The following is a 26,630-nucleotide window of genomic DNA, read 5'->3' on the forward strand; positions in this document are numbered from 1 at the left end:
CTGCGTATTACAAGACAACCACTGAGAAATCTTCCTTTTTCAAGCAGTAAACCAGTAACGTACTGATGCCTCCTGAAATGAAGGCCTTTCAGGATCAATTCTTATGATTTTAATGTAAGCTGAAGTAGTCAAGGTATTGAGTAAATTCATGACTGGTTCTATTGGATAGAATTTGCTCTTCTGTAGCTGCAGAGGTGACTGTACGAGGAGGAAGCTGCTCTGCAGCACCTGCTCGCCGGCAGCCAGGCTCCCCCGCGACACCACCGCGACACCTTCCTCTGCCCCCAAACTATCTCCTCACACTCCAGCCCCTGAACTGTAGTACCAAGTCACGCCATTTTCAGGTCCTGTGGCTCACACACGGACAGAGCCGTACGGGCTGCCCCATTGAGCCCTGACAAACGTCAAGCTGGGTCAATGGCTCGGGGCAGGGAGGCCCCACAGATACCGTGCTAGAGCACGGCACTAGTGAACCGTGAATCGTGCCCCTTCGGGCTGCTGAGTGGGACCCTCTCTGTCAAGAACCCGTCCGGGTGGCAGCCAGCCCACCCCGCCTATCCCCAACGTGCCTTGAGCACTACAGCACCCATAAGCCCCCGCGCGGCCCGCGCTCTACCCAGCGGCCCGCGCGGCCCGGCGCTGTCGTGGCGCTCGCCGGTGAATGAGTGGGGTGGTTGAGCAGGGTTGGGGTTGCCGCTGCTCCGTCGAGCCTCGCTTCCCTCAGACGAGGGCACGGGGGTCGCGCCTATCCTCTGCCTCCTCCTGATCCTCCTCCTTCGGCAGCTCGGGCCGCAGCCATGAGGCGCGCAGGGCTCGGTAAGCGCGGCAGCCTCCGCGGCGGGGCCTGCAGCCGCCAGCTGGGCCGGGCCGCACCGCGACCCCTGCCCGGGCTGGCGGGGCAGCGGCTGCCTGGCGCACCTTCGCCTAGTGCTGGAGGGGTAAACGGAGAGGGGGTGAAAAGCTCGCCGGGTGGGCCGCGCTGTGCCCAGGGGAGCTGAGGCCGGCAGGGCCTAACCTGTCCCCCGATAGGGTGTGTGTGAGGGGTCTGTGTGAAGGCCGCATAATGTGTCTCTGAGTGACAGGGTTTGTGCTGATGGCTGTAGGCTTGCAGCAGAGCTTGGGAGCTTTGGGTGGGAAGAGCAGGCACCCCTGCTCGTGTCTTTTCTTTCTAGCTCAGCTGGATTCATGGAGCAGCGCTGGGATGCTTAGTTGTTTTCAGGGATGGTTCTAGTGCAGTATTTGAGCTGTGTTTCCACGGATGGTCAGATTTCTCACTCTTCAGTCAAGTCCTTTCCGAGTTTTGATTTGGTTTTATTTTAGTACTTATGTATGTTTTCCTGCTATGTTTGTGGGGAAAACTCTCCAGCTATTTTCAGTTTGTTACAAATATAGTCTGGTATAAATACAGAAATATGCAGAGTTCCTGCTGAGTGTTTTGAGAAGCGTAGGCCTTATTTTCTGCCCAGCGGTCATGTTGATGACTATACAGAAACTTTGAACTCCCATGTAGGTGCTGTGACCTCACTGTAAGGCTTAGGCCTCAGAAGTTTATGACTGAGTTCTGGTCTTTCTTCCCAGAAAGTGAGCATTTGGGGGGGTTGTGTGTGTGCTAAATGCCTTATGGCTAAACCAGGTGTGTGTGTAATACCACTCTCAGTTTACTTCTACACCTTCGATTTGTGTTGTGTAATAGCATTTTACCAAGATAAAGCAAGTCTTGGGGACACTTCTTACTAGATCGAGAGGCACTGATGTTTATCATAAAAAGGTAGGCATTTGGTAATGCTTAGGTTTTCAATGCTCTTGTCAGACTAACAGCGCTCCCTTGGGTGTGAACTGAAGGGGATTAGACTGCAGGCCACCCAGCTCAGTATGCTGTTTCTGAAAAAGTGAAGTGATAGATGTTTATGGAAGGAGCTAAGGGGAAAGAGCGTGCCTTATTTTAGCATGTCTCTGGCAAACAATACCTTGAGGAACATCCAGAAACTGCGTCTTAAAAGATCTGCTGGAAGGTCAAGCAGGAGGCTTAAATATCTGTTATCAGCTGCAGTAAAATTTAATGCTTTGACTTGACATTTCAACTGTCAGTCCACAATTACTTTAGTAGGGTGGAAATAAAGGTGAGCACCAGTACTTCTGCTTTTGTCACCAGCGACCTGGTGCCTCTTTTTTAGCCTGCAATTACGTTATGGTCACGTCCATACTGTGTGTAAATGAGCAGTGTTGCAAGATAGCCTGTAGAATGGCCACGCTGAAGTTCCTGTCCTTCCTGTAAACAGCTGTAGCCAGGCTTCTTTGTTGCACTTGGTGTTGCATATTCAGAAGTAGCTGTGTGTGTTTAAAAGCTCTGGGGCAGTTGCTCATATCTGCTATGTCACAGACTATATAAGAATCATAGTTAAGGTATTTTGGCCTGAAGCTACATGGTATATTAACTACAAACATACTTAAAATTGTATGTTACTTCATAGGAAGTACTGTAGTTGCATATGTAAAAGAAGACACAGAGAGAACAATCCTGAAAACCTTCTTGACTTTCACTGCAATGAAATGGAACCACACATTTTACCCAGTCTTGTTGAGAATTAGCTTAACTGACAGAGTAACGTATGAACAACGTACAAGTGCAAACTAAAATATTGTCATTACTTTGATTTAAAGAATGGGTTAATCTAAAACGGTATTTATTGTCAAAGTAGCCTCTTAATTTTCTCTTTTAAAATCTTAGTATTATGTATGGCAAGCACAATGAAACTGTTTGAGATGAAGCTTTATCTGTGAATATGGTTGGTGTCTCTCCTCTCCCATTTTCCTCAAAAATCCCCCAAAGGTACCCAAACACAATTTTTTTTTCAAATGCATTGATGGGAAATTGACCAAAGGCATTCAGGCAATTTTAGTGTGGCATTCTGAATAGCCATATAAATATTGGTTAATGTTGTAACTGGATTGTTAGTTGAATTAATCTGGTAGGATCTTGTTCATAAAGCTTGTAATGGTTCTTTTCTGTTTGCCCATATGTCTTCCTCTTTCTTCTCTGGTTTCAGGTCTTAGATTTTTGTCTAGACTGGACATCGCTTTAATTGTCCTGTGTCCAGCTGCTGTCCTTAGGAGACCTTTATCAGTGTTTGGAGGAAGCCAGTATGTGGAGCTGAGGAGCTTTCATTCCCTTCTGTCCCAAGTACTCTGCCAAGTCAGTTGTCTGGATAACAGTCCTGAAGCTCTGTCACCCAAAAAACAATGGCAGGATTGGGAATAGAACTGCAGAATGGTGACAGAAATGGCAGTGTTCTGCTTAGTGGCCTGGCTTCCATCTGAGGTGTTGTTTGTAGAGAAACACATGTAAGGATCAGGGTATGCTCTCTCCTTTAAAAGCATGTGACGTCTTTTATATGCGTGATCAAGTGGTATTTGTCATTATTAGAGATCTTAACTTCCCTGTTTTCAGTTCGGTTTACTGCTCTGTGTAGTACCCTCAAAGCTTCCTCTACATCTCCATGTAATGCTTACGTTGATTTCCATAGAAGTCATCTGAAAGCACTACCTATCTGGGGAAAAAATTGGTAGCATTACATCACATCCTGTCCTTAGTTTTTCTTCTTTGATTGGCATATTGCAAAATAACTTACACATTTGGAAAAAGGTTGATTCTCTGTGTCAGGAACATGTAGTGCCTCTTCCCAGTTGCCAGGGGTGACATTAAGGAAATGCATTTTTAAATGGAAAGAGTGCTTTCCCACATGTGAAGAGCACTCCAGTGGTGTTTTGTCTGTAACTACTGACTATTGTGTGTTTATAGGTGATGGAGCACCGGGTGGTAACTATGGCTATACCAATAGCGGATATAGTGTTTATGAAGAAGAAAATGAAAGGTTAACAGAAAGTCTGCGTACAAAAGTCAGTGCCATTAAATCAGTAAGTATTTAATTATAGTGGTATCATCACATGTATTGAATTAAATTCTATGGGTTAGTTTAAAAACATAAATTTAATGATGTGGTGGGTTGACCCTGGCTGGACACCAGGTGCCCACCACACCCTCTCTGTCACGCCCCTCCTCAGCTGGACAGGGGAGAGAAAATACAACAAAAGGCTCATGGGTCAGGGTAAGGGCAGGGAGAGATCACTCACCAGTTACCATCGGGGGGCAAAACAGGCTTGACTTGGGCAAATAAATTTAATTTATTGTCATTTAAATTAGGGGTAATGAGAAATAAAATCAAACCTTGAAACACCTTCCCCACATGCCTCCTTTCCTGGGCTTCACTCCTGATTTTCTCTTATCTTCTCCCTGCCCAGCCGTGCAGGGGGATGGGAATGGGGGCTGTGATCAGTTCATGAGGTGATGTTTCTGCTGCTCCTTCCCACAGGCTGCAGTTCTTCCTGAACTGCTCCAGCATGGGTCCCTTCCATGGGTTCAGTCCTTCAGGCACAGACTGCTCCAGCATGGGTCCCTTCCATGAATGCAGTCCTTCAGGAGCAGACTGCTCCAGCCTGGGTCCCCTTCAGGGTTGCCGCTCCTGCCAGCAGACCTGCTCCAGGGTGGGCTCCTCTCCCCACAGGGCCACAGGTCCTGCCAGGAGCCTGCTCCAGCATGGGCTTCCCATGGGGTCATAGGAGCGTATGCCCCTGCTCCAGCATGGGGTCCTCCACAGGCTGCAGGTGGAGATCTGTTCCACTGTTAACTTCCATGGACTGCAGGAGAATCTGCTTTGTTGCCTGGAGCATCTCCTCCCCCTCCTTCTTCCCTGACCTGGGTGTCTGCAGAGCTGTTTTTCTAACATATTCTCACTCCTTCAGCTGCCGCTTCACAGCAGTTATTTTCCACCCTTCTTAAATACATTATCTCAGAAGCGCTACCACTGTCACTGATGGGCTCAGTTTTGGCCAGCAGTGTGTCCTGCGGCCGGCTGGCATTGGCTCTACTGGACACAGGGGAAGCTTCTATCAGCTCCTCACAGAAGCCACTCCTGTAGCCTCCTTGCTATCAAAACCTTGGGTTTAGAATAATCATCTAGAATAAGCTAAGGGGGTAACAAGAAAATCTCTGACCTTTGTTACAGAATTTCACCTCTTGTCTCGTTCTCTGGTATGTTACATTTCAAAATCAGTGTATGTTGACAGCGCAGTTGATAGCCCCCCATGGAGTAGCACGTGTGCTCTTTTTGCAGTTACATCTTTTAGCACAACCTAATAATCTGGGCATATGGAATAGTCTTCAGATCATCTTCCTAGAAGCCTGATGTAGATCAGTTTCACTCTTGATTTTAGATTGCAGTCAAATGCAGCAGTAAGAAATAATGGGATTTAGGTTGTGTCACAAAAAGCATACAGGTTTTGACTAAATCAAAGCATAGGGGCCTTGAGCATGTTTTCCTCCCTTCCAGGGGCTGAGCTGGTTGTTCAAGGCCAGCATGCTGATAAGCACTGTTATGGAGGAAGAGCTGCTAAGAAGCCTCTGTGGGTTCTGTTTCAGCTGGGAGCTGCTTTTATGCCAAGACTGTCTTGGGTGGCCCCTGCTTTTGTTGTGTTGCAAATTGTCTTGCAGCTGTGTGTGTGTCTAGTCTGACTCTGATTCCAGCCCTGAGAGAACTTGATTTTCTGGCTTCACCTTGGACCCATCTACTAGCTGTGGATGTGCTGTGTGATCTATCACCAGGCTGTTGCTGACCCTGGGTATTATCTCTGCACTGACTCACTTGCTGCTCACCTCCTTGTCCTGCTGTGCCCTTGCTGTTTCAAGACACAAAGCAGAGAAGGAACAGACAAGTTCACAAAAGAAAATCCCATTTATAGCATAGCAGCAACCTGTCAAGAGAGACTTATTAGCAGCTTACTGGAGCCAACTCCAGTAACATTGATTCAAAGAGGTGGTCCTCAGTGCCATGTGCCAGTAGTTTTGACAGTTGTTCCAGGAAATGGATAATTGCTGCTTAGACTTGACTATATCTTGAATTTTTGAGTCCATGTAATAATTCTTAAGAAGGAATTCTCTGGAGAAGGGGAGAAGGACCATTGAGTACCATTGAGTACCTTCTGTGAGTCTTTAGACTTTTCTGATCAGACAACAAATGTTTACTTTCCGAAGGGCTATTGATAGAATACTTTCCCTGTTATTTTGATTTTTGAAAATACCAGGTACTGTTTTCACCTTTTACCTGGGGAAATACTAGTTGTGTCATGTATTTTCAACTGGTTTTGCTAATTTATGTGTAACTGATTACTCATATCTAATACTTTTCAAATTTTTTTTAATAGCTTTCAATTGAAATTGGAACAGAAGTTAAAAACCAAAATAAAATGTTATCAGAAATGGTAAGTCACTTTCTTTAAATATGGGGCAGGATTAAGAAGTTAATAATATAAAGAATTCCTTCCCGTAGTATGAACATTTGTAATAAAAGGTTGACAACTTATTGTTGACTGTAAAATGTGACTAATACAGCACCAATATTTCTGTTCCAGAAGGTAATGCAAGGCACAACCAAGATCTTTATACTTAAGATATGACTTTGTTTACAAGTAGTGAATTGTATTACTAAAAAGGCAGTTCTGTTCTTAAATACAGATAAATATAGAAGAGGGAAGCAAAAAATAAGGACTCAGAAATGCCTATTTTGCTTACACTTGCCTCAGCTTGGGGAAAAATATCTGGATAAATGGCTGAAAGGTTTTTTCAGAAACTGCCCCTAATCCAGTTTTAGCTTTGTCAAATTTGAAAAAATAAATCCAGGAGAAACTACAGTTAGCAAGCTTTATGGGGAATCTTTTTTTCTGAGTAACATATTTTGTTTTCTTGTTTGTTTTGTTTTAATGGATAGGATAATGACTTTGACTCTGCGGGTGGACTTCTGGGTGCAACTATGGGCAGACTGAGAACACTCTCCAGAGGAAGCCAGACAAAGCTATTATGCTACATGATGCTCTTCTCATTGTTTGTCTTTTTTGTAATATACTGGATTATTAAACTGAGGTGATGTGATACATGTTACCTCCAGTTTAAATGGTGTAATTTCAACTATAAAGTAGTCTTAATTAATGAAGACATTGATCTAAAGTGGAATATTCTGTTGATAAAACACAGTGAAATTGTTGGAAATTGCATTAACAATTAATGCTATGTTATATATATATTATTCTTAATGTATCAGAATTTTTCCCATCATCCCCTGTTTTGGGGGGATTATTTGTAAATACACAGAAACTGCTAGCATAGTAGATTGCTTTTTTAGGGGAAAAGAGTTTTTAGAATTGATTTTTAAAATACAGAAAACAGCAGTTGTTCAGATATGAAGTAACTGCGGAACTACAAGATTTTCTCTTTCTTTCTGCTTTTCATTCTTGGCCATGCTCTAAATTAGAGCTCCAGTTTCAGGCATGTAGTAATTTCTAGGTTGCAGAAGCACAAAGAATAGTTGGATCTTTCTAAATTGGTTTTATCTGTGGATTTTTGAAAGGCTGGCCTGAAGCTAACGAATGTCATTGTGGGAACCCCAAAAAATTTTTGTCGTAAGTCTGATAGTTTAAGTATTTAAGTAGCTTAAACTGTGTTTTTGGGGGAGAAGTTACTTAAAACTGTTTTTGTTTTTTTATTTCAGTGTTTCAAATCATGCCTACACATCTGCTCTTTTAGGCAAATGCCTTAGATCATTGGGATCAGCCAATATGGACACAGTATGAATGTTTTCTTTATATTTAAAGTACCTAAATCTTAATGATTCCATTGAATCATTACAGCTTTTACCATTAGTATGTTTACATTTGAATCTGTGATGATCCCTAACTCTATACTGCACGATGTCTGAAACAAAGTCAGATATTTTGAATTTTATATTATATTATGATGCACCTGTTGGAGGTGCTGTCATATTTAGGTATTTTATTTTGAAGACTTAGCTTTGGCTCACCTAATAGTTTCTTATAGTTGGAGCTATTACATTGCTGAGTTCAACATTAAAGAATAAGTTTCCAACATACTGAAACTGTATCTACAGTTTTTGAAAAACTTTTCTAGAAATACTGTATAATATGTTGCCATTAGTAACTACTTATGAACTGACAAATAAAGTGTCCTGTAGTATTCCAGCCAGTATTGTTTATTGTTTCTGCTGTAGCCAGTTATTGATTCTACTGTTTCTACTGTAGCCAGTTATTGTTTCTACTGTAGAATACTAGTGTAATTTTTGGAAATGATGCTGCATTTAAGGAGCTATCCTGTGTGGGGTGCACTATTAAGAGTAAGAAATGAGGGTGTATGCTAATTCTCTTTCATGTTAGATTTCATACATAATGGAAGTATTCCATGTAAGTCACTAATATGAACATACAGAATGTGTAAAAATAATTCACAGAACTCAGTATTTGTAGCTGATTTAATCTTTGACTGTCAGAAGGTTTACAGTACTTCTACAAGTAATAGAACATTTAAGTATTAACACCAGGGTAATGCATTGTCTGTATATGAGAATTGCTGGGCTTGCTAAACAAGTATGGCATTCCCAAGGCTAGTCAATAGTCTTGCCTTCCAAAATTGATGCACTTGTCTAATTTTAACGAGACAGTGGAGTGCAAAGTACCAAACAACTGAGAGATAATTACTGACATGTTTGACAACCACACTCCCCTGATAGTTGTCATCTTCTAGAAATACATTTCTGGCTGTTAAACATGGTGTCTGAATAATTTCTAGATTTACTTCTTTTTCAGCAATCAATCTGCCATCCTAATAAATGGAAGAAGTTTTTAACTACCTAATCCAGAGTAGAAAAATGGGTGGATACAGACAGTTACACAGCTGATGTACTTCCTGTTGATGATATGCTGATGCATATCTTCCTGTTCTGGAGAATATGCCAGCGTGTCCCTTAAGTTCTGATAGAACACGTTGGTAAAATGTTTCACCAGTCCTTCAGATCATGTATAAAACCAACAGGATTTCAGTTTTAAATGTCAAACCAGATTAAAAGGCAATTCATTCAGAACAGGAACTATGCTGTTTTCCCTCTCCACTTCCCAGTTCTTCAGTGGTGCAGAGGAGTGAGGGGAAATGAACTGCTGGTAGAATCTGCCTTTCTCTGTTTCTTCATTTAAGGAGAATTGTCAATTTCCTGTCTAGATAGGGTGGGGAAAGGGAGAAAGCTTAAGCACAAGGAATACATGAAGCCTGAAAGCAACTTTCTGCGTGTTCATTAGAAAACACAAGGGCTTTTTTAAAGTACTGAAACAGTACTTTAGGTTCTTTTAACAGGAGCATTCTGAACTGAAATGTAAACTGAAAGTCAAAATGTGACCGGCTTCTCTATGTTTCTATGTTATTTTACAGAATGTAGCACATTTCCCTTCAATTCCAGTAAAAGTTAATTTTCAGTTTAAAATCTGAACTGGGATCCTGCAAATTTGCTTAGAATGGTTAAGGTGACTTTATTGAGAATATTTCACAGGGAAGGAGAGTAACTATTAGTGAGAACCATATACCACAGCTTTAGAATTTTCCTTAGCATCTGCACTTGTTTTACTGGTCATTTTCTGACAGAAAAATTCTAGTAGCGTTAATTGTAGTTTTACAAAGTTGCAGTTAATAGCAGCTGCATAAGAATACTGCTGTTGTGGTTATTCTTAGTTTTAAAATCTATTTTACATAATTTTTACACAATATATATTGCATTTCTCAGTGTAATGTAACTTAGACTCTATCTAGCAACTATACAGCTTATTTCTAGATGGAAGGAAATACCGTCTTTTTACTATAAAACTGTTAACCTTATGTATCATGGAGATTCCTTAGGAAATGCTTAATACATCCATTTCATAACAAGGATAATTCAACTGAAGGTTTGTGGCTTTTTTTTACAATAATACAGGCTGTCTCTTCTGGCTTAAATGGCTGGGTTATGAAGAGCTTAAGTAATTACACATAATTTTCATATTAATATGTTTATTTTTAATGTTTAATGATTACACACAAAAGATACTGCTGAAGTTCAGGCCTCCAAGAGCTTGAGGTACAATTAAACAGTTTGTTGTAGAATTCTACAAATAAAAATCCACCACTACTCCCATCACCAAACACCCACGGCAGTGTAGTACAAGTCCATGGGAGCTTGGCCAAGATGAGAGAGCACATTTTGATGATTACTTGCTAAAAGATTAAAAGGCAAGGTACTTGTAATAGAGAGCAAAATCACCATGCCAGTACTTGAATATGGCAGGGAATAATTTGTGCCTTAATCACTGGTCTTGAAAGCTACACAGAAATTAGGATCAGCTACTAGTGAAATCATAGCTGTATAACTATGGAAGCTCTCTTTCTTAATTGGCAATTTAGCTGCTTTAAAATGTAAATACATCTTGATTAAAGATGACATTCTTTCTGGGTGCTTAGTGTGGGTCATTAGACTCCCCAGAGCAATAACCCACGGAAAAAAATGGAAGAGAAGTCTAGCAGGAGGCCACATGTTTTCAGACTGCTTCATATCATATGATTATATCAGCAATTTGACACTGGAGAACACACAGAATGATACTGGTCGAACACCCTGACAAACATTTCAGTGGCAAAATTACTGTTATGGTTTGTACTTCTTTTATGCTTGAAACATGCTGGCTGTTACCTTCAGTGTGCAGTACAAGCCATGCTCTTGCTGTCTTAATTTTCAAGGAAGAGATGTGTCACTTGTTTGGAAGTATGTCCATATGATGGAAAGCATAATTTCGTCTGTACCGCCTCCTGTTGACATAAACCTCAAGTCTCTGTAGAAATACAAAGAGTAGATTTAAACACAGATGGAACAAATGCGGAACTTCACATGCCCATTTATTCTATGAATTTATTATGGACCTGCTTTTATTATATTGAAAACCCTTGTTTACAGAAGTACATATACACGGTATGGACAAGCGTCACCACTGTAAATACCTGTTTGCGTACAGGGGTGTTGCTAATTCAAAATCAAAAGGCCCAGGATATAATTTGGCACATCCAATTTTCAGATTCTTTCAAAAATAACCTTAACTTTACATAACACTCTATTTTCGTCTTTTAAGTTAAAAACCTCTCCTTAGTATGCAGCTGCCCCTTAAGGCCAGCCAAAGAAACTGCAGCTGAACTCCACACAGACTTCTCTTTAGGTCTCACCACTTCGGACTGACATATAAAGTATCCCAAGGTTTTCTGCTGGGCTGCCTGCTCAAATTACCTACACATCACACACCGCTAGCAGTTGTACGCAGAACATCTGATCCCCTGCCTCCTCCTGGTGAGATGGTCTGCAGTACTGCAGTACTAACCACAACATCCCCTTGTCAAAGCTAAAGGGGCCTAAGCCTACAGCTGAATTTTAGGAGGGGCAGGAGCTTTTGGAGGGCCAGCACCAAAAACTTGTAGCACTTCGCTTTGCTTAACTGTGTGGTGAAAATAGTATTAGTCAGTTAGTGCATGAGCCATTGGAGAATTGTATGGAGAAGGTACAATTTTCACTCGAGTTTTTTAACCAGCAAGCATCCTGGTCTCCCTACTAGCTATGTGAGATCTGGCATAACATGTATTCGTATTATATAGTAGTATAGTAAATATATAGTATATAGTAAATATATAGTAACTATATAGAAAATAAAGCCGCTCTGCTTTAAAAATTAATGGTTGCTCCAAGCTTATTTACTTTTCATTTGATATTTCTAATCATCACACTCATTTAGACACTGCCACTAGTATCAATAAGTCATCCCTAACGCTATTGCCTAAGTTCCCTGTGCTAGCCAGACTGCAAACTACTGTGAGCTTAAGCAGTTCTTTTGTTGGGCCTTGCTGGAGACAGCTGACCTGGAGCAATGGTAGGTTACTTGGTCTTTGTGTTGTGGGGCTGTCTGATTTTTCAAGCTGCAGAAAGCCACTGCCAGTGCTTAGAATCTTGCATCTTCACAGCACTGTAGCAACAGTAAGTAATTAATCCTCAGAACTCCTCTGTGATGCCAGTAAAAAGCCTCCATTTGCAGCAGGAATCCTGGACAAATGTGGCTTCTTCATATGGAGTTATAAACAGGCAGTGGTAAAGTCTGGCTTTAGTGGTATGTGACAGACGTGAGGTTATCACATACAAATACATGTTTCAAAAGACCAAAATACCTTTCACATATGTTTCTGTTTGTGTGCATATTTATGTCTATAAAACTGCTGGTGATTGTACTTTTGTCTCCACGGGTTAGATAAGGAATATTTTCTCCGGAATCTACAGGCAGGTGACTAATGTTCTCTCCGCTGGAGAGACAGGACAGAAGGTTTCATCTAGTCTAAGAGGATTGAGTTGACAGTGATTTTAATCTAGCATCCCTCTTGTGGGAAAGAGACTTGCCTTAAGCGTTAAGAAAACCAAACCACAGGACTAACTATCCTGCCAGGAGCTCTGAAGTAGCTGGGAAGATGACATAGTAACGTAAGCTTGTTGTGACCTACTTATTGCAAGTTTATGGTTTGATAGTTTATACTGTATCAATAATACATTCTTAATACAGCACATAAACAGTTTAATATATTTAAATATTAGAATTTTATTGCTTTAGTTAGGCTAGCCATGGAATGCTTCTGATCTGGCACAGCAACACTTTGCTTTCTGATTTCTCCATCGCCTCATTGCTGCCCCCATGACAGAGCAGCACATCCTGCACCACCTGCAGCCCTGCTGAGGTGAAAACTGACCTGTGGTGCCTTCACCCTGGCCAAGGACAGCAAGGAACCAGCCTGCAATGCACCATACAGTTATGTAAAGGTGTCATTTTAAGGGACCAAACTAGCTGCTTACTGAATGCTGTTTTCCTCAGAGAGTGGGAGTCTGCCTGAGGAAGAGATAAATCCTGACTGTTGTGCTCTGCCCCCCTAAAGCACTCCCTTGCAAAGAGCTTCCCCTCCTTCAGGAAATCCCGTGCACCTGAAACATCCACTGTAGATTGTGAGACTTGCTCTACTCAACCAAATCAAGAGACATAAATGTTAAAAAGCAATATATTTTTTGACAGATTAAAAAAAAAATTCTTCAATGCTAAGTTAAAAACTGCTCGAGGGAGGATGAGGAGCCCTTCTCATCTACCAAACTCAATCCAGGTTATCTCTAGAAAGGCAGCAAAAGGAACAAAAAGTACCCTCTATGTCGTCAAAACAAGTTTCCCATCTCCATTGGTACCGTGTCATATAACCTCCGTCAGAAATGTATTAAACACTGCTTAAAGAGAACGACAAGCTCCCTTTAATCTTAGACTATCCTAATTTGAAGGCTGTCACATAACAAGGTTAATTAGAAAACATTTACCCTTTCTTCTCACAGTTATTAAAGTTGTACCGCTGGCAAGATTTTTCTCCACAAAATACACTGATGTACCCTCAACTTTAATATTTGTGACTTCTTCCATCTTCAGACTCAGCTAGATTGCTTATGGCCTGTCCAAATTAAGCAACATCTAAAAGAGACTTGGGTCCAGAGGGAGAAGTGTGAGCTGACACCCCCCAGTGTGCCAGGTCCAAGGCTGGCACTGCCTGCCAGTTCGCATGGACCTGCTCATTTCCACTAAAGGGCATTCTGAAAGCCCAGCTGAGCAGGAGCGGACATCATCCTGGATGGCTCTGGAGCATAGCTCTGCCTTAAAGTCATCATTGTACAGTTACCTATTTTGATTTGCCATATTAGAGCTAGATGTCATGGGCTTCATCTCCTAAATTCCCCCTCAAGGTATTCATAAAAGTTAACCAAAGTGGTAGACAGGAATCTGTCCCAAAACCTCTGCAGAAAAAGTTTGAACCTACGGCTCTGTTTTCACAGATGACTGAGGAATCGCTATTAAGTCTTGTCCCAACAGTTAGCTGCTGATTTAAAAGAAAATTGGTTTTGTCATCAGAAACAGATAGGTTTCATTTCACTTGGTACAACCATTCATTGTGATGACAAAGACTGATTAAAAAGAACCCAATTGTCTAGACTCATTCTAGTTTAGACATGCTTTGTAAAAAATGAAAGAATATAAAAAAATAAAATAATGAAACAATAAAATATTTCAATGGACATTTTAAACTGTGAGGAATACAATAAATAATTTAGAAGTAAATGCATTACTTACTCAAAAAAGTCCACTTAAAAATACACAGAAGTTTGATTTTTAACTACCCTGAAATACAAATAAAACTTCATATTGCAATACCTACGTGACAGTTGAGGGGGAAAAAAAAAATCCATTTTTCTTCTGCAGCTATGAGATTTGCAATGCTATTTATGCTTCATCTATTTCACACAAGCAGTCAATCAATAGTTTTCACTACTGCTTTCTCAAGTCTTTCATAACACAGCAAGTAAAGAAATGATTGCATTCTCTCCATTACACACCACAAGAGTAAAACTCGTCAGAACTGGCAGCAGTTAGGAATAGTGTTTAGTACTTAGAAACAATCTTAATTTCAAAACAGAAAATCTTTAAGAAGGCCAAACAAGTTCTTCCTATAACAACTGAAGTGTAGATAGTCACTATTAAAATATATAGATCACCACGTGAAATCTTTTAAAATTCACGTTAAATCTGGAAAATTTCAATATACTCCCCACAAAAAGTTTTCAACCCTCTGATCTCTCACAACCTGGGGTTTTCACAGATTGTGGGTTTGTTCAATAACTGATTTTTCCCTAGTCATGATGCCTTTGAGGCATTTTGTGCAGGGGAGAGAAAAATAAACGCAAGTCCAGTCTGACACTCTCCTTCTCCAGAATCCTTTGAGTAGGGTAAACTCTGGAGAATCAACTCAATGTTTTTCATATTGGCCTGTATTTCTCTATTAAATCCTTTGATATTTGGACTCAAAACTTCTTTCAAACTCATTCTCCAGAATCCCAACAACTGAAAGTGAGACATACATATATATAAAACCAGCCCTGTATAGGGTCCTACACGGTGAAACAGCTATCTTTATGTCTTCCACAGAATACCGCACTTTAGGAAAGTCAGTTGTTCTACAAAGATTAAAAGACAAATTATTAAAACGACAGGCGTGACTGAAGTCATTTGGCAGACAGTTTTGTGCTGGGCCTGTTTATTATCTCCCCACCAACACTAACAACTAGAATTCAAAGACTTCATGCACTAACCATGCATTATGTTGTGTGCTTTTTGATGAGTAACAGCCCAACACGTGTCAAAGACCACCATTTCCTTAGAAACTTGGTAAGGATTATGCTACAAAAATCTTTGTACATTATGACTAGGTGTCGTGCTGTGCAGTTACACTGCTTGCTACTTGACAAGTACCACAGTGATGTGAATGGTTACTCAGACTGCTGCAGAAAAAAGAATGGCTTTAGGAAAGTTGCTGCTTTGCTTATCGTTGCAGATTAACAGGATTCTAACTTGAACCTGCAATTGTTTATTTAGTTAATACTCCTCTCTTCCTGGAGCTTATTGTTACTCAACAATGGACTTTTACTGATTCACATAAAATTGTAGAGTACGGATACCACATCACCTTTAGCCTTATAAAACTGTTTGATTTAGAGACAGAAAAATACGTTTTTTTTAGCCAAGTGACAGAGTTTATACCGATTGGAAATACTCTGGATTTTCTTCTCAGGAAAAAAGTGACTGTGCTGGTGAACTTAGAAACCACTCTGGAATTCACACAGAAAAGCCCTGCCCAAACTTAGCAATAAAAAACCAGGCTAGGAAATCTAAAGGCAAATCAAAGCAAGATAGAAGCAGATGCACATTAGTGTGTACACATTACTACATTGACAGTAAGTGCTGCAAGAGAAGGACTCATTTTATTCAAAGTGCCTCCTGCAGTAGCTTTTAACATCAGGACCATTAGCTGCTAATAAAGAGGCTGTGAAAAAATTACCAAGGAAAAACATCATACTGACAGCTGGCTTAAAACCACCATCATACAGCAGTCTGCACCTTCACCAGAGAACTTCAGGGATTCACAACTAAAAAAAGGCTGAGAATCTCTCTGGCTTACCACAAAGGCATTCTTGTTCATAAAATACTATTAAAATAGAGAGAGTAACAGCCTGCTAAAAAGAAACCAACTTTTGACAGATCTTTTTAAGTGTTCTCCTCTCACTTTACACAGATACATTTACCAAAACTTACAACTAACTGAACCACTAACCAATTTTGCTAACCTTTGATTAGGTATCATATATATAAGGGCTGAACTGAAATCTGTTACTGCAAGAAAAAGCAAGCTCCTTTTTGGTCCTTCTACAGAGTATAAGACGCTGTGACCAGACAGCTGCCAGAAAACTGTTTGCTCTGAGAGAATTTTGCTCTAAGTAGATATATGGTAAAATTTGAAGGGACTTCTAACTAGTTCACAAAAAGGCATCTGTACCATTTTAACTGCTGGAAAAAGCTATGACTTTCACATGCCCCACACGGTATCTGATGTGACTAATCAGTTGGAGACTGCTATCAGAAAAGCCCGATAGTAGGCTGAAGGAGCCTGATGGTGAACTCCAGTTTCATGCACGTATCTGGGGGAAAAGATAAAGCTGATTTTCATTGGAAGAAAGCTTCTGTTGTGTTTTAGTTCTGTTCTTGTAATCAAGGACAGGGGGAAAATTACTATCTGTTTGTAGGCTCCCCTCTTCTTCCCCTTGTCCTATTGTTTGGTAGATATCAGAGGAACATCAGGGAAAATGTGGAGTTTACTTCTTTCTCCAGACATTCCAGCTAACCAGTGGGTAGTTCAAACTACACAGTTATAATGCAAGGCCAAGATTTGGCAAAGGAGTAGTCAGCCTACGTCCTGACACTCACACATGATACCCCAAAGTCAATGGGCTATGGGTGCCCTTGGATTCACTGGGTACATCAGTGACACACCATTCAGTGGAACACCACCATTCACACTGCCTAGGAGCTGGTGCCCTTTTCAAGTGGGTGGTTTTTTAGCAGGACATTTAAGAGGCCAAATTTCAGTAAAGCCATTTCCTATTCTCTCCACTCACTCACCTGTATCACCTGTATGCTCACCAGTACCTCACTGGTGAATCCCATTCCTCCCCAAAACTGGAGACAGCTATCAGTCACTTCTTGGGCCAGACGACCTGCCTTTAGCTTAGCCATGGAAACAAATCTTGTCACATCACTGCCTTCCACATAGAGAGCTAAAGAAACAAAACATAAATAAATAAATCAGACTTATTCATATGGTCAATGATCACAGCCTGCCTCTCTGCAGTCACCTCCCCATGTTTCTTCAGCCTAGCAACATTCTTTGCATGAAGAGAAGCACACCTGGGAAGGCAGATGTGGGAGCTCACTAAAAGCTCACTAACAGTGCAGTATAGCAGTGAGTGCAGGAGCTCCACTTTGGTTGCCAGCTCGGCCAGGCAGAAATGCACGGCTTGGTTGTGCAGCGTGGGCCAGTCAAACACTTTCCGCTGGCGAGTGTAATCAATAGTCTCTTGTTATATGTTTTTATATAATTATAGTTGCCAGTGGTGTCAGGACTTGAAGAAGTGAAGCACAGAACAAGACATCATTTTAGCCAGATCTGTTGTTGCTCTTGTTGGAAAAGATGTTTTTTTCACATTGTACAAACAAGACATTAGGTTTTCCAAGGTAGATTATGCCATACAGTTTGGGGTGCAGTTTCAACCCTGAAAAAAGTCTGGTATTTCTTTGTACTTTGAAGGCCTCTTGATCACTATCTTACCTTAGCCCCAAACTGCCAAAACGTGGAGGAGAGCGAAGAAGTGGGGTGGAGGGAAGGAAAGTTATAGAGAGCAGCATGTGATGATGATGAGTATGTAAACTTTATCCTTAATGCCTCATTTGGGACCCTAGCAAAAGCTTGTGACAACTCCTTCTTTCCATGCTCCCTGTGTACTGAAGGTCTGTTACAATCCCAAAAGAAAATCTGAAGGCAGACAGCGTGCTCACTGAAGAATGCTGTAGAAATGTAAATTCATGGAAGCTTTCAGGGAGAAGGAAGAAACCTCTTCAGAGATCAAGGAACATGAATAGATTGCTTACTATGTCTGCATTCTGTGCTCAGATCCCAGTATAAAAACGAAGAGAAAATCATTAAGATTCACAGACACTTTTAGTGAATGCTGAACAGTGCATCTAATGGAAACAGAATCAAAATAGGATACTACAGGACAGACAAGCAAGATGGCAGACACTGCCTTAAAGAGAACTATTTCACTGCTACTTTTTGAGCAAACTTGGAGATACCCTGTTTTGAACAAGAAAAAAAGGAAAAGTTCTTTTCTAAGGCTAATCAGCCTTGAAGTGAAGGGCTAGACTATCAGGCTCTTGCAGCTTAGCTAGGATAACAGCAGGTACTGAATTTGTAGAGACTTTTGTTTGGCAAATGCAGATCCATGTCACTAAGGCAAGCAGTAGGGAGAGAGTTCACAAACCCATCTGTGTGATCATTTTCTTTCTTCAAAATATGCATATCCACGCCCTTTCACATTTAGAATCTAAACCACAAAACTCTGACTCTGAAACACAAAACACAAGCAAGCCCTGGACTACTACAAAATCCCTTTTCCCACATTGCCAGTTACTCACATGACAAGAGTTCATTACAGGAGCCTGGTGTGCCTCCATATTCCTTTTTGCATCACTTTCCAGGTCACCTCTGTTTAAATTTCATCCCTATACTGTTCTTGTATGCAGCCTCCACATCCCATCAATTGCCCCCTTCCAGGACCATTTCCCAGCTTTTCTGCAGAGCGCTATTTTTCATATGCTGTCCCCATATTCTGTAAGGTGATCAGATTTTCTCATGCCTTAAATATTTTCCCCTTCTTTCTCAAACAACTAAACTCAATGCTTATTTTTCAAAAGAGCATGTACTCTAATGTCCTCATTTCTATGCTATGCACTATGCTGCCACCCTAATGCTGGCTTTTGGACAAGAAAGTACATTGCTGTTTTCAGGGATATCTCTTGTACAACGGAAGATCACTGTTCTTCCAAAGGACCATTTAACACTGTAGCATGTGGAACACTAACACGTTTTTCAATTGTATGTCTATGGTGTCCAGATTGAGAGATGATAAAGAAAGAGCGAGAAGTGCCCAGGCACCTTTTGTCCCTTGCCCTCAAACTGATAACCTGTGAAGCATATAGCTGAACAGTAAATGCCGTGCTAGGAGAGCAGAAGAAAGGTGGGAGGATAAGGGGTTAGTCTCGTGTTTGTCAGAGCAAAGTGCTCCAGCATGGCTCCTATGGTTCTTAGCATCCAGCACCAGGGAAAGAAGAGGTGGGAAACAGCAAAGAGAAGGCAGGAGCAAGACAGGTGGGAAGGAACAGGCAGCACCTAGTTAGGTCCTGCATGTAAAAGGGCTTAAGATCATGGAGGGGTTTTGGCCCATCTCTGCTCAACATACATCAGGGCTTGGAGTGGGGGCCTGAGAAAGCTGCTCTCACAGTGCCCACCTCTCTCTTTCGCTGCCTCCTTCCCGACCCAGCTGATCCATCCTCCTGCTTCCTTAGCTGCCATCACCATCCTTCTCCTTATTCCTGGATCTGCCATTTGTACACAGACATAAACAGAAGAATTCTTTTAAGGACAGTCCTGGGCAGCATCAAAAGAAGCATGGCCCCCAGGTCAAGGGAGGCGATTCCCTCTACTCTGCTCTAGTGAGACGCCACCTGGAGTACTGTGGTCATCTCTGGAGCCCATAGTACAAAGACATGGACATGTTGAAAAGGGTCCAGAGAAGGGCACAAAAATGGTCAGAAGGCTGGAGCACCTCTCCCATGAAAACAGGCTGAGAGAGCTGTGGTTGTTGAGCCTAGAGAAGAGAAGGCTCCAGGGACACCTTGTTGCTGCCTTTCAATACATAAGGAAGCCTTTTAAAAAATATGGAAATAAATTTTTCACTAGAGCCAGCAGTGACAGGACAAGAGGCACCAGTTTTAAACCAAAAGAGGGTAAATTTAGACTGAACATAAGGAAGAATATTTTGGGCTTTGAACTGGATGAGCTTTAAGGTCCCTTCCAGCCCAAACCATTCTGTCATTCTATGAGTCTAAGAAATTCTTTATGATGAGGGTGGTGAGACCCTGGCACAGGTTGCCCAGAGAAGCTGTGGTTGCCCCTTCTCTGGCAGTGTTCAAGGATGGGGTTTTGAGCAACCCAATATAGTGGATGGTGTCTCTGCCCATGGCAGGGGAATTGAATGTCATGTCTTTAAAGATCCTTTCCAATGAAAACCATTCTGTGACGTCTACATTCTGTTACGTCTACAGGTATTTAAAGCTATGAGCATAGCTCTAACATGGCAAAGCAGTCATGTAAGTACAGAGAAATGTCATTCTTAACAGTGAAACTAACTTCCTGATTTCCCCCTCCCTGTGTGTTTCCTCTTCTGTCAGACAATGTTCTCCATAGGCTCAGATTAACTTGGCCCCATGGATTTCAACTGACAGCACATGAAGGAAATGTTGCTCTAGAGCAGCCTGAGGAACGCATGGTCTACCACACAGCTGAGAATTGTGAAAGCACTTGAAGCTGCCAGATGCAGAATAATCTTTTCCTCGTACTTCCATCCAGCTTACATTTTTTCCACTTGGAACTTCTGCTCACTGTAAACACATTTTGCCTTGTTATATCTCCTCTCAAAAGGAAATTCATATATTTTTCTTCAGTTGTGGCTGGTCATTTTCTAGTGAGATGTACAGTGAGCTCCAAGCTGAGCATCTGTCTCTTAAGGACGTGAATTGCCCATGTAAAAGGATCTGTCATCCTGCTTACTGGCCATGACTCAATGATGGTCATAAAACTGAGACTATGGCAGCAGATAGAAGTCATTACAAAAGTGCCATTCTGCTCTCTCACACACACTGAACTCCCTCTTTGCCTCCAAGTTAAGCAATTCACAAAAAAACCTGTTTGCTTTCTTGCCATAGCAACATTCTTTTCCTGTGATCAGTACAACAGGTCCACAAATGGATGGTCTTTACCAAGTGTCACAACACAGGAGAGACACGTGGCAGCTCTTTCACTGGAGCAAGAAATGACTTTTACCAGTGCCTTTGACATGTGTCACTTGGAAGAAAAGACCACACTGTGACCAAATTTTGCAATACCAGGAAATTAGTTTTCCATTTATATTTTAACTCAATTTGAATGAAAATTCATTCTGGGGGGGAGGGGGAGAAGTGAAGAAGGAAGGAAACTTTCCCACATGTTGCCCACAAAGAAGGTAATAATAAACAAAGAGAAAGCTGGAACACATAATCCATGGTACTAAAAATGCATAAACAAAACCAACAACAGAAAAAAGCCACCAAAAAAACCAACCCAAACACAACAAAGCAATGCCCAAAAAGGACAGAAAAAAAAGAAAGGAAAGGCAGTCAACTGCTTCTTCCAAGTTTTAGGAAGTAGTGAAAGTGAGGATGCCAGGACTGGTCCCTCAAGTGTTTAAAAGAAGGCTGATGATTTTCAATGTCACATGAATAGTCATGAACTGGAAGGAACAGAAATGTACTTCTGAGGGCCAGAAGTGAGGACTAGGAGTACATATGCAGACCTAATCACAAAGCTACTGAAGGCATATACATAGTTTTGCACACCTGAGCCTTCAGCAAAGCACTTGTTGAACGTATGTAAAACCATTTGCAGGATTGGAAGGTAACGGCTAGATGTCGTGGTGGTACAAACTGCATCCATCAAGCACCTGGCTCCCTTCTTAACATTGGTTACTCTTTTTTCCTTGTTTATCACTACTGGTTACCCCTAAAGTTTGCAACTTGACCCAAATTATGAGTCTTGCTCCTGCTCCTAGAATTTTCACGCACTTTATATCAGACAGTGGATCAAAGCAACACCAAGGGGCCTAGCAAAGTACAACATACTGTCCACTGTGCTGAAGAAGGCAGCTCCCTCTCCCTTGGTGAGCTCCAAGGCTTTTCCTCCCTGATGGCCCCTGCCTGGCCATGGTGTGGCCGTGGCCAGGCAAAGATGCCCTTCCCAGACTGCTCATCCAGGTTGAGGGTTTGCCTGCTCCCACTGTGTTATTCAGGGCAAAAAGAAGAATTGAAATCTGGTGTCCCAGTTCCTGGCAGAGCATGGTGACTGTCAGGCAGTTGTGCAAGGCTGGACAGCACCAAGCTGCCAGTGGTTTTAACAGGAGTGATCTCATCTGCCAGGCTTTGTGTCTTGATGCTGTCAGTGCATGTCACTTTTGCCTGGGGCATGACTAATACTGCTGGCTACTGTGCTGCCGGGGCAGTATCACTGCAGTCCAGAGTTTCTGACTGTTAGACTTCAAACTGCACGTAGAAATGGACAATGCGCATCCTTGCAGTCTGTGTATGCCTCAATTAAAACAGGAGCAGCAGCAGGACCATGTCTCCTCTTTGCCTGAGTCTGCAGTAGCTTCCCTTACAAGTCTGTTCTTCACTAAAACCACTCTCACAGTTACTATTTGTCCCAGGCTGAACTAAGAATTTTGGAGCAAACCAAAGATTTTTTTAAAGCATATGAACTCTAAAATATTTGGTCTGGGATCAACCCACAACAGGGAGTGATTTTTTTATTTGGTCACTGAATCAGAAAATCACTTCTTAGAATTCCCAATTCCCCAGCCACACACAGACAATAACAGACAGGGTATGCGCAGGAGCATGAATATGGTGAGATTATTTATACAACCCTGAAATTTAAAGAAGACCAATCTTCTTCAAGTGAACCACATTATATTTCAGATGAAGCAAACACTGTGGGGTGAGGGGAAGATTGGGAGGCTGAAATTGGACAATCCAGACTTGGATCTGTTTACCTGGAACATCCAGAATCCATATAATTCAAATACGTGGATTCGAGTACAGCCTGAGTTTACAGTAACAGGAACCCTGTGACAGCCTCAGGGAAAGGAATTTGGTGTTGTACCACTGGTGTCCAAAGTGCACAGAGGTAAAATGGATCCACAAAACAAAGCTCTCATATCCTGTAACAGCCAATTCTTTACACAGCCACTACATTAATTTTCTAAAATCCAGGATAAATATCACAGCTTACTGTACTACAAGAAAACTCCTATTTCATGCCAGTACTTTGATAGCCTTTATACTATTTGTAGCAGACAGAACATGATGCCATGTTTTCTTATCAGCAGAAAAACACCACGAAAAAAGAAACAAGGCAAAACCAGCCTCTGTGATGCCTCACAAAATATTTTCTATTTCCAGTTTTCCTACAGAAAGGGAAGGTTGTCTGTACCCAGGCTGTGACAGATTTCAGAACCAGACTGTAAGAGGCCATTGCAGTCGATGAGAAAAGGAAAGTCCTGTTACTCATGCAAAGGGTGACCCCTGTGTCCCTGCCCAGCCCCAGCAGCCCAAACAATGACTTACCAGTCGCTACTCCCCACAGCCACTTTTCTTGGAACTGCAACATCTGATACGTAAAACCTGTTCCTTCCTCACCGATGAGGTTTTTGCTGGGACCCTTACATCTTCAAAAAAGATCTGTGCTGTGTCCAATAACTTCATGCCCAGTTTCTCTATCTTTTTAGCAACATGAATGACTGAAGAAAGTATTAGAAAGGCCACAGAAAACAGACGTACTATATAAAAGCACAGCATTTTAAGAAAGCAAAGTTTGCAGATGTGAAGGTATGTGCCAAGACTACGGTGAAATCTGCCTTTAGGAAAAACATAACAGTATTCTGGAATTTAAAACAGCCCATGTCCTATTTGCAAGATTTTTTATATTTTATTTAACTAACAAAGCAGAAATTATAATTGTAAAGGTCGTATTTTTCATTATGTCTCCAAATAATAATTCTTTACTAGTAGTAATAATCTTACTTCATGCACGTCTTGAATCAATGCAATATTTATTTGCTTGTTTGATTTTTAGTGCACTGTCATGAAATGCTGGAATTCAATTTAGGAGTATTTGCAGACTGCCTACACTGCTGTGGAACAGCAGAGAAATATTTAGTAATGACAAAACCAGAGCTACGTTTTAAGCTGCAGCTAGAGAATTTATCCTCCTGGAAATCCTATTCCCTTCCCCTCTTTCATATTTATCCTTCTCTTTCTAGTCTATCCTGATATTTTCTGTAGAAGAGAGTTTATAATCACACCACACCAATCTGTCCTAATAAAAATTTAGACTCTAATTCCTAACTGCTGTGAATAGCCAACAATTCCATATCAACTCCAAATCTTGTTGAAACTATGTATTTTATGATGGCTTATAAAATACTGTTTAGTTCACCTAAGTAGTAATAGAAAGATTCATAATGGTCACAGTTCATACCTCTGAGTTTTATCATGGACATGCTTGTGAAGAGGGTTTGCTTCCCCACAGGCCTCCCTACACAGCGCTGACTCTGACCCCACGTGCTATGGCCTGCTGGAGATGAACCTGGTTCCTTCAGGTTCAGCCACGTATGACTTCAGCTACCTAGTCACATTTGTTTTTTCATAGCCACAAGTTCTTTCTTGCTCTTGTTCCGATGTAAGCATGGCTTCACCACTGTCCCATGAGAGCTTAACAGACACCCATTCATTTAATTATTTTCTTTTGGGTGGCAATTCCCTTGTCTTCAGTTTTCACCTCCTTGTTGCTCTGGGACTAATGAGAATATTCAGGATGGAAGTCAAGAATATTTCAGGTGTAAAATAAACTGAGACCAACAACAGGGTATGAGGGTTTGTGCAAAACATGCTGATTACATCTGCCAAGTTTATATATGTAGAAAAACAGTCCTCCAAATCAGCGTATATGTCTTTGCAGAAAACCAAACATTTTACTACCCACATACATGGTATTCTAACCAGCTCTGTGATGAGGAGGTATTCTGGTAATATTTTCCTCTTTATGCTATTACTTTTTCCAATCCTCTATTACTCTCTAACATAGCTTAGTAGGAGTTGGTCACTGCACAGCCCACGCCATCTTTCATGGAGTTTAGTGAACAACTCTTTCTGAACTAATAAAGACATCTCATCTTCTACTAAGAGGAGGCCTTCAGTCATGTGAAAATTACTTTGGTTTTGCAGCTAGAAGAAGCTGGCAATCGCTCCCTTCAAGTTCACTCTCTTTAGCTGCACTGAATAAGGCTATGGGAAGTTTCACCTCTCTGTGGAGATTAAATACTGACACTATTTCCAAGTGCCATGACTGCTCTCAGAAGAAGTCCATGCAGACTTCCACACCTTCCACTCAAGATTTTTCCCCACTGGCCAATCCATAAACAGACTATGTGTTAGGAATATTTGCTTTGATACATGTTCAACACAGGAAGAAAATCAGGACAGCTGTGTAAAAATTTTTTACTCTTATCCAGCAATTTGCATCCACTCATGCAAAAAATAAACATTTGTGGTTTGTTTCTGTATTAAAATCAGAGCTAAACAAACACACTGAACCATTTACAGACCCAGAGAATTTCTGGAACACCTTTTCCCATTGGATTACTGCTTGGTTTCTTTGAAAGTCTCAGAGATCATGTCTTTGGTCTACTTCTAGTTGGTTTTCTGCAATCACTGGTCTTCGCCCATATGAAGATGTGCTCACTATCTGCCCAGGTAACTCCTGGAGTTTGTCTTTATTAAATAAATAACAAGCAATAATACAGAAATCTCAATCTAGCAAGGCCAAGTGCCTGACAGCTGGCACTCTATTAGAGCCATTTGTGCTACTCACACCAGTATCACTGAGATGGATTGCTGTATCTCTTCCTGGGCAGTTCTTTCCAGGAGTCTTTGATTTTTCATTTTCTCCCACTCCTCCAGCTTTCTGAGAGTCTCTTTTGTTTTCCATGTTCCATCGTGAGAGAAAGGCAGTCACTCCCTCCTGATACCATTTAGTGTTATTACAAATGGAAACAGGCACATTTTAAATTGCAGCCTGAGAAACATGCTCTTTCCCCTGTCCTGGATGTTATTATCTCCCCCTTGCAACCTACCCTAGTGCCATTTGAGGACCCAGAGGACAAACCACTGCACAAGTAGTTGCCAGATTAGGGCTGCAAGTCATTTGTCTATATATATTACTTACAGACATTCTACAGCTTTTTAGATTCTCTTTCCTCATATGAGAAATTAAGGTTGGGGTTTTCTTTAAGACATTGTTATTATGAGGACTATTCACCTAATTTGGATATCTACCAAAACCACACTGCCATTCTCCAAATTCCTTTTATGAGAAATGTATTCAGCAGTGTCCGTCAAATCTAGGCCATAATTTACTTCACCCAGAATACACACTGTACACACATGAAGCAAATCCTGCTTCGTATCTCCAATAAACTACCAGCTGTTGAAGTTAGTAATTCACTTTCAGACCTGGAACTTTTTTTTCTATCATCACATGATAAAAGTATGAAACAATTAATGTGTTTGGGGGCAAATGCTGGACTAGTCTTCCATGTCCTTCCAGCTGCTAGCAAGGAATGAGTTAGCGCTGCGCCACGGATCCCTTTCTTACTGCACCATATAGGCTGGTGACTGCAGCAGTTAGTCAGGCATAACACACTCATTCTCCACTGCATGCATTCTTGAGCTTTGACACACATACATCTACAGACACTTGGTAGTGCATCATTCAGTGATGTCCTCCAGACACTTCCCGTACACTCCTGATCTGCTGCCCTCCAAGGAGCACCAATCTTTGGCAG

General features: G+C 41.4%; 2 protein-coding genes across 2 annotated transcripts in view; one reads left to right on the forward strand and one right to left on the reverse strand.

The window, feature by feature from the left end:
• Positions 1-712: 712 nt before the first annotated feature.
• On the forward strand, positions 713-7,043 carry BET1 (Bet1 golgi vesicular membrane trafficking protein). Its single transcript, XM_057432749.1, has 4 exons — positions 713-816; positions 3,800-3,915; positions 6,259-6,315; positions 6,822-7,043. The coding sequence occupies exons 1-4, from the start codon at positions 798-800 to the stop codon at positions 6,975-6,977; spliced, it is 348 nt and encodes a 115-aa protein (XP_057288732.1). The 5' UTR covers positions 713-797; the 3' UTR covers positions 6,978-7,043.
• Positions 7,044-10,582: 3,539 nt separating this feature from the next.
• The window catches only part of LOC130611663 (probable acyl-CoA dehydrogenase 6), a 79,614-nt gene continuing 63,566 nt past the window's right edge, over positions 10,583-26,630 (reverse strand). The window contains 6 exon segments of the mRNA XM_057432635.1: positions 10,583-10,759; positions 16,995-17,135; positions 17,303-17,438; positions 17,440-17,480; positions 23,353-23,439; positions 23,442-23,525. Coding sequence (XP_057288618.1) covers positions 10,653-10,759; positions 16,995-17,135; positions 17,303-17,438; positions 17,440-17,480; positions 23,353-23,439; positions 23,442-23,525 — 596 coding nt within the window. The 3' untranslated portion in view covers positions 10,583-10,652.

Source organism: Pezoporus wallicus, unplaced genomic scaffold (genome assembly GCF_028554395.1).
Source record: "Pezoporus wallicus isolate ANWC-B61680 ecotype Strahan unplaced genomic scaffold, APGP_CSIRO_Pwel_v1 scaffold_2584, whole genome shotgun sequence".
In the NCBI taxonomy this organism is placed as follows: domain Eukaryota; kingdom Metazoa; phylum Chordata; class Aves; order Psittaciformes; family Psittacidae; genus Pezoporus; species Pezoporus wallicus.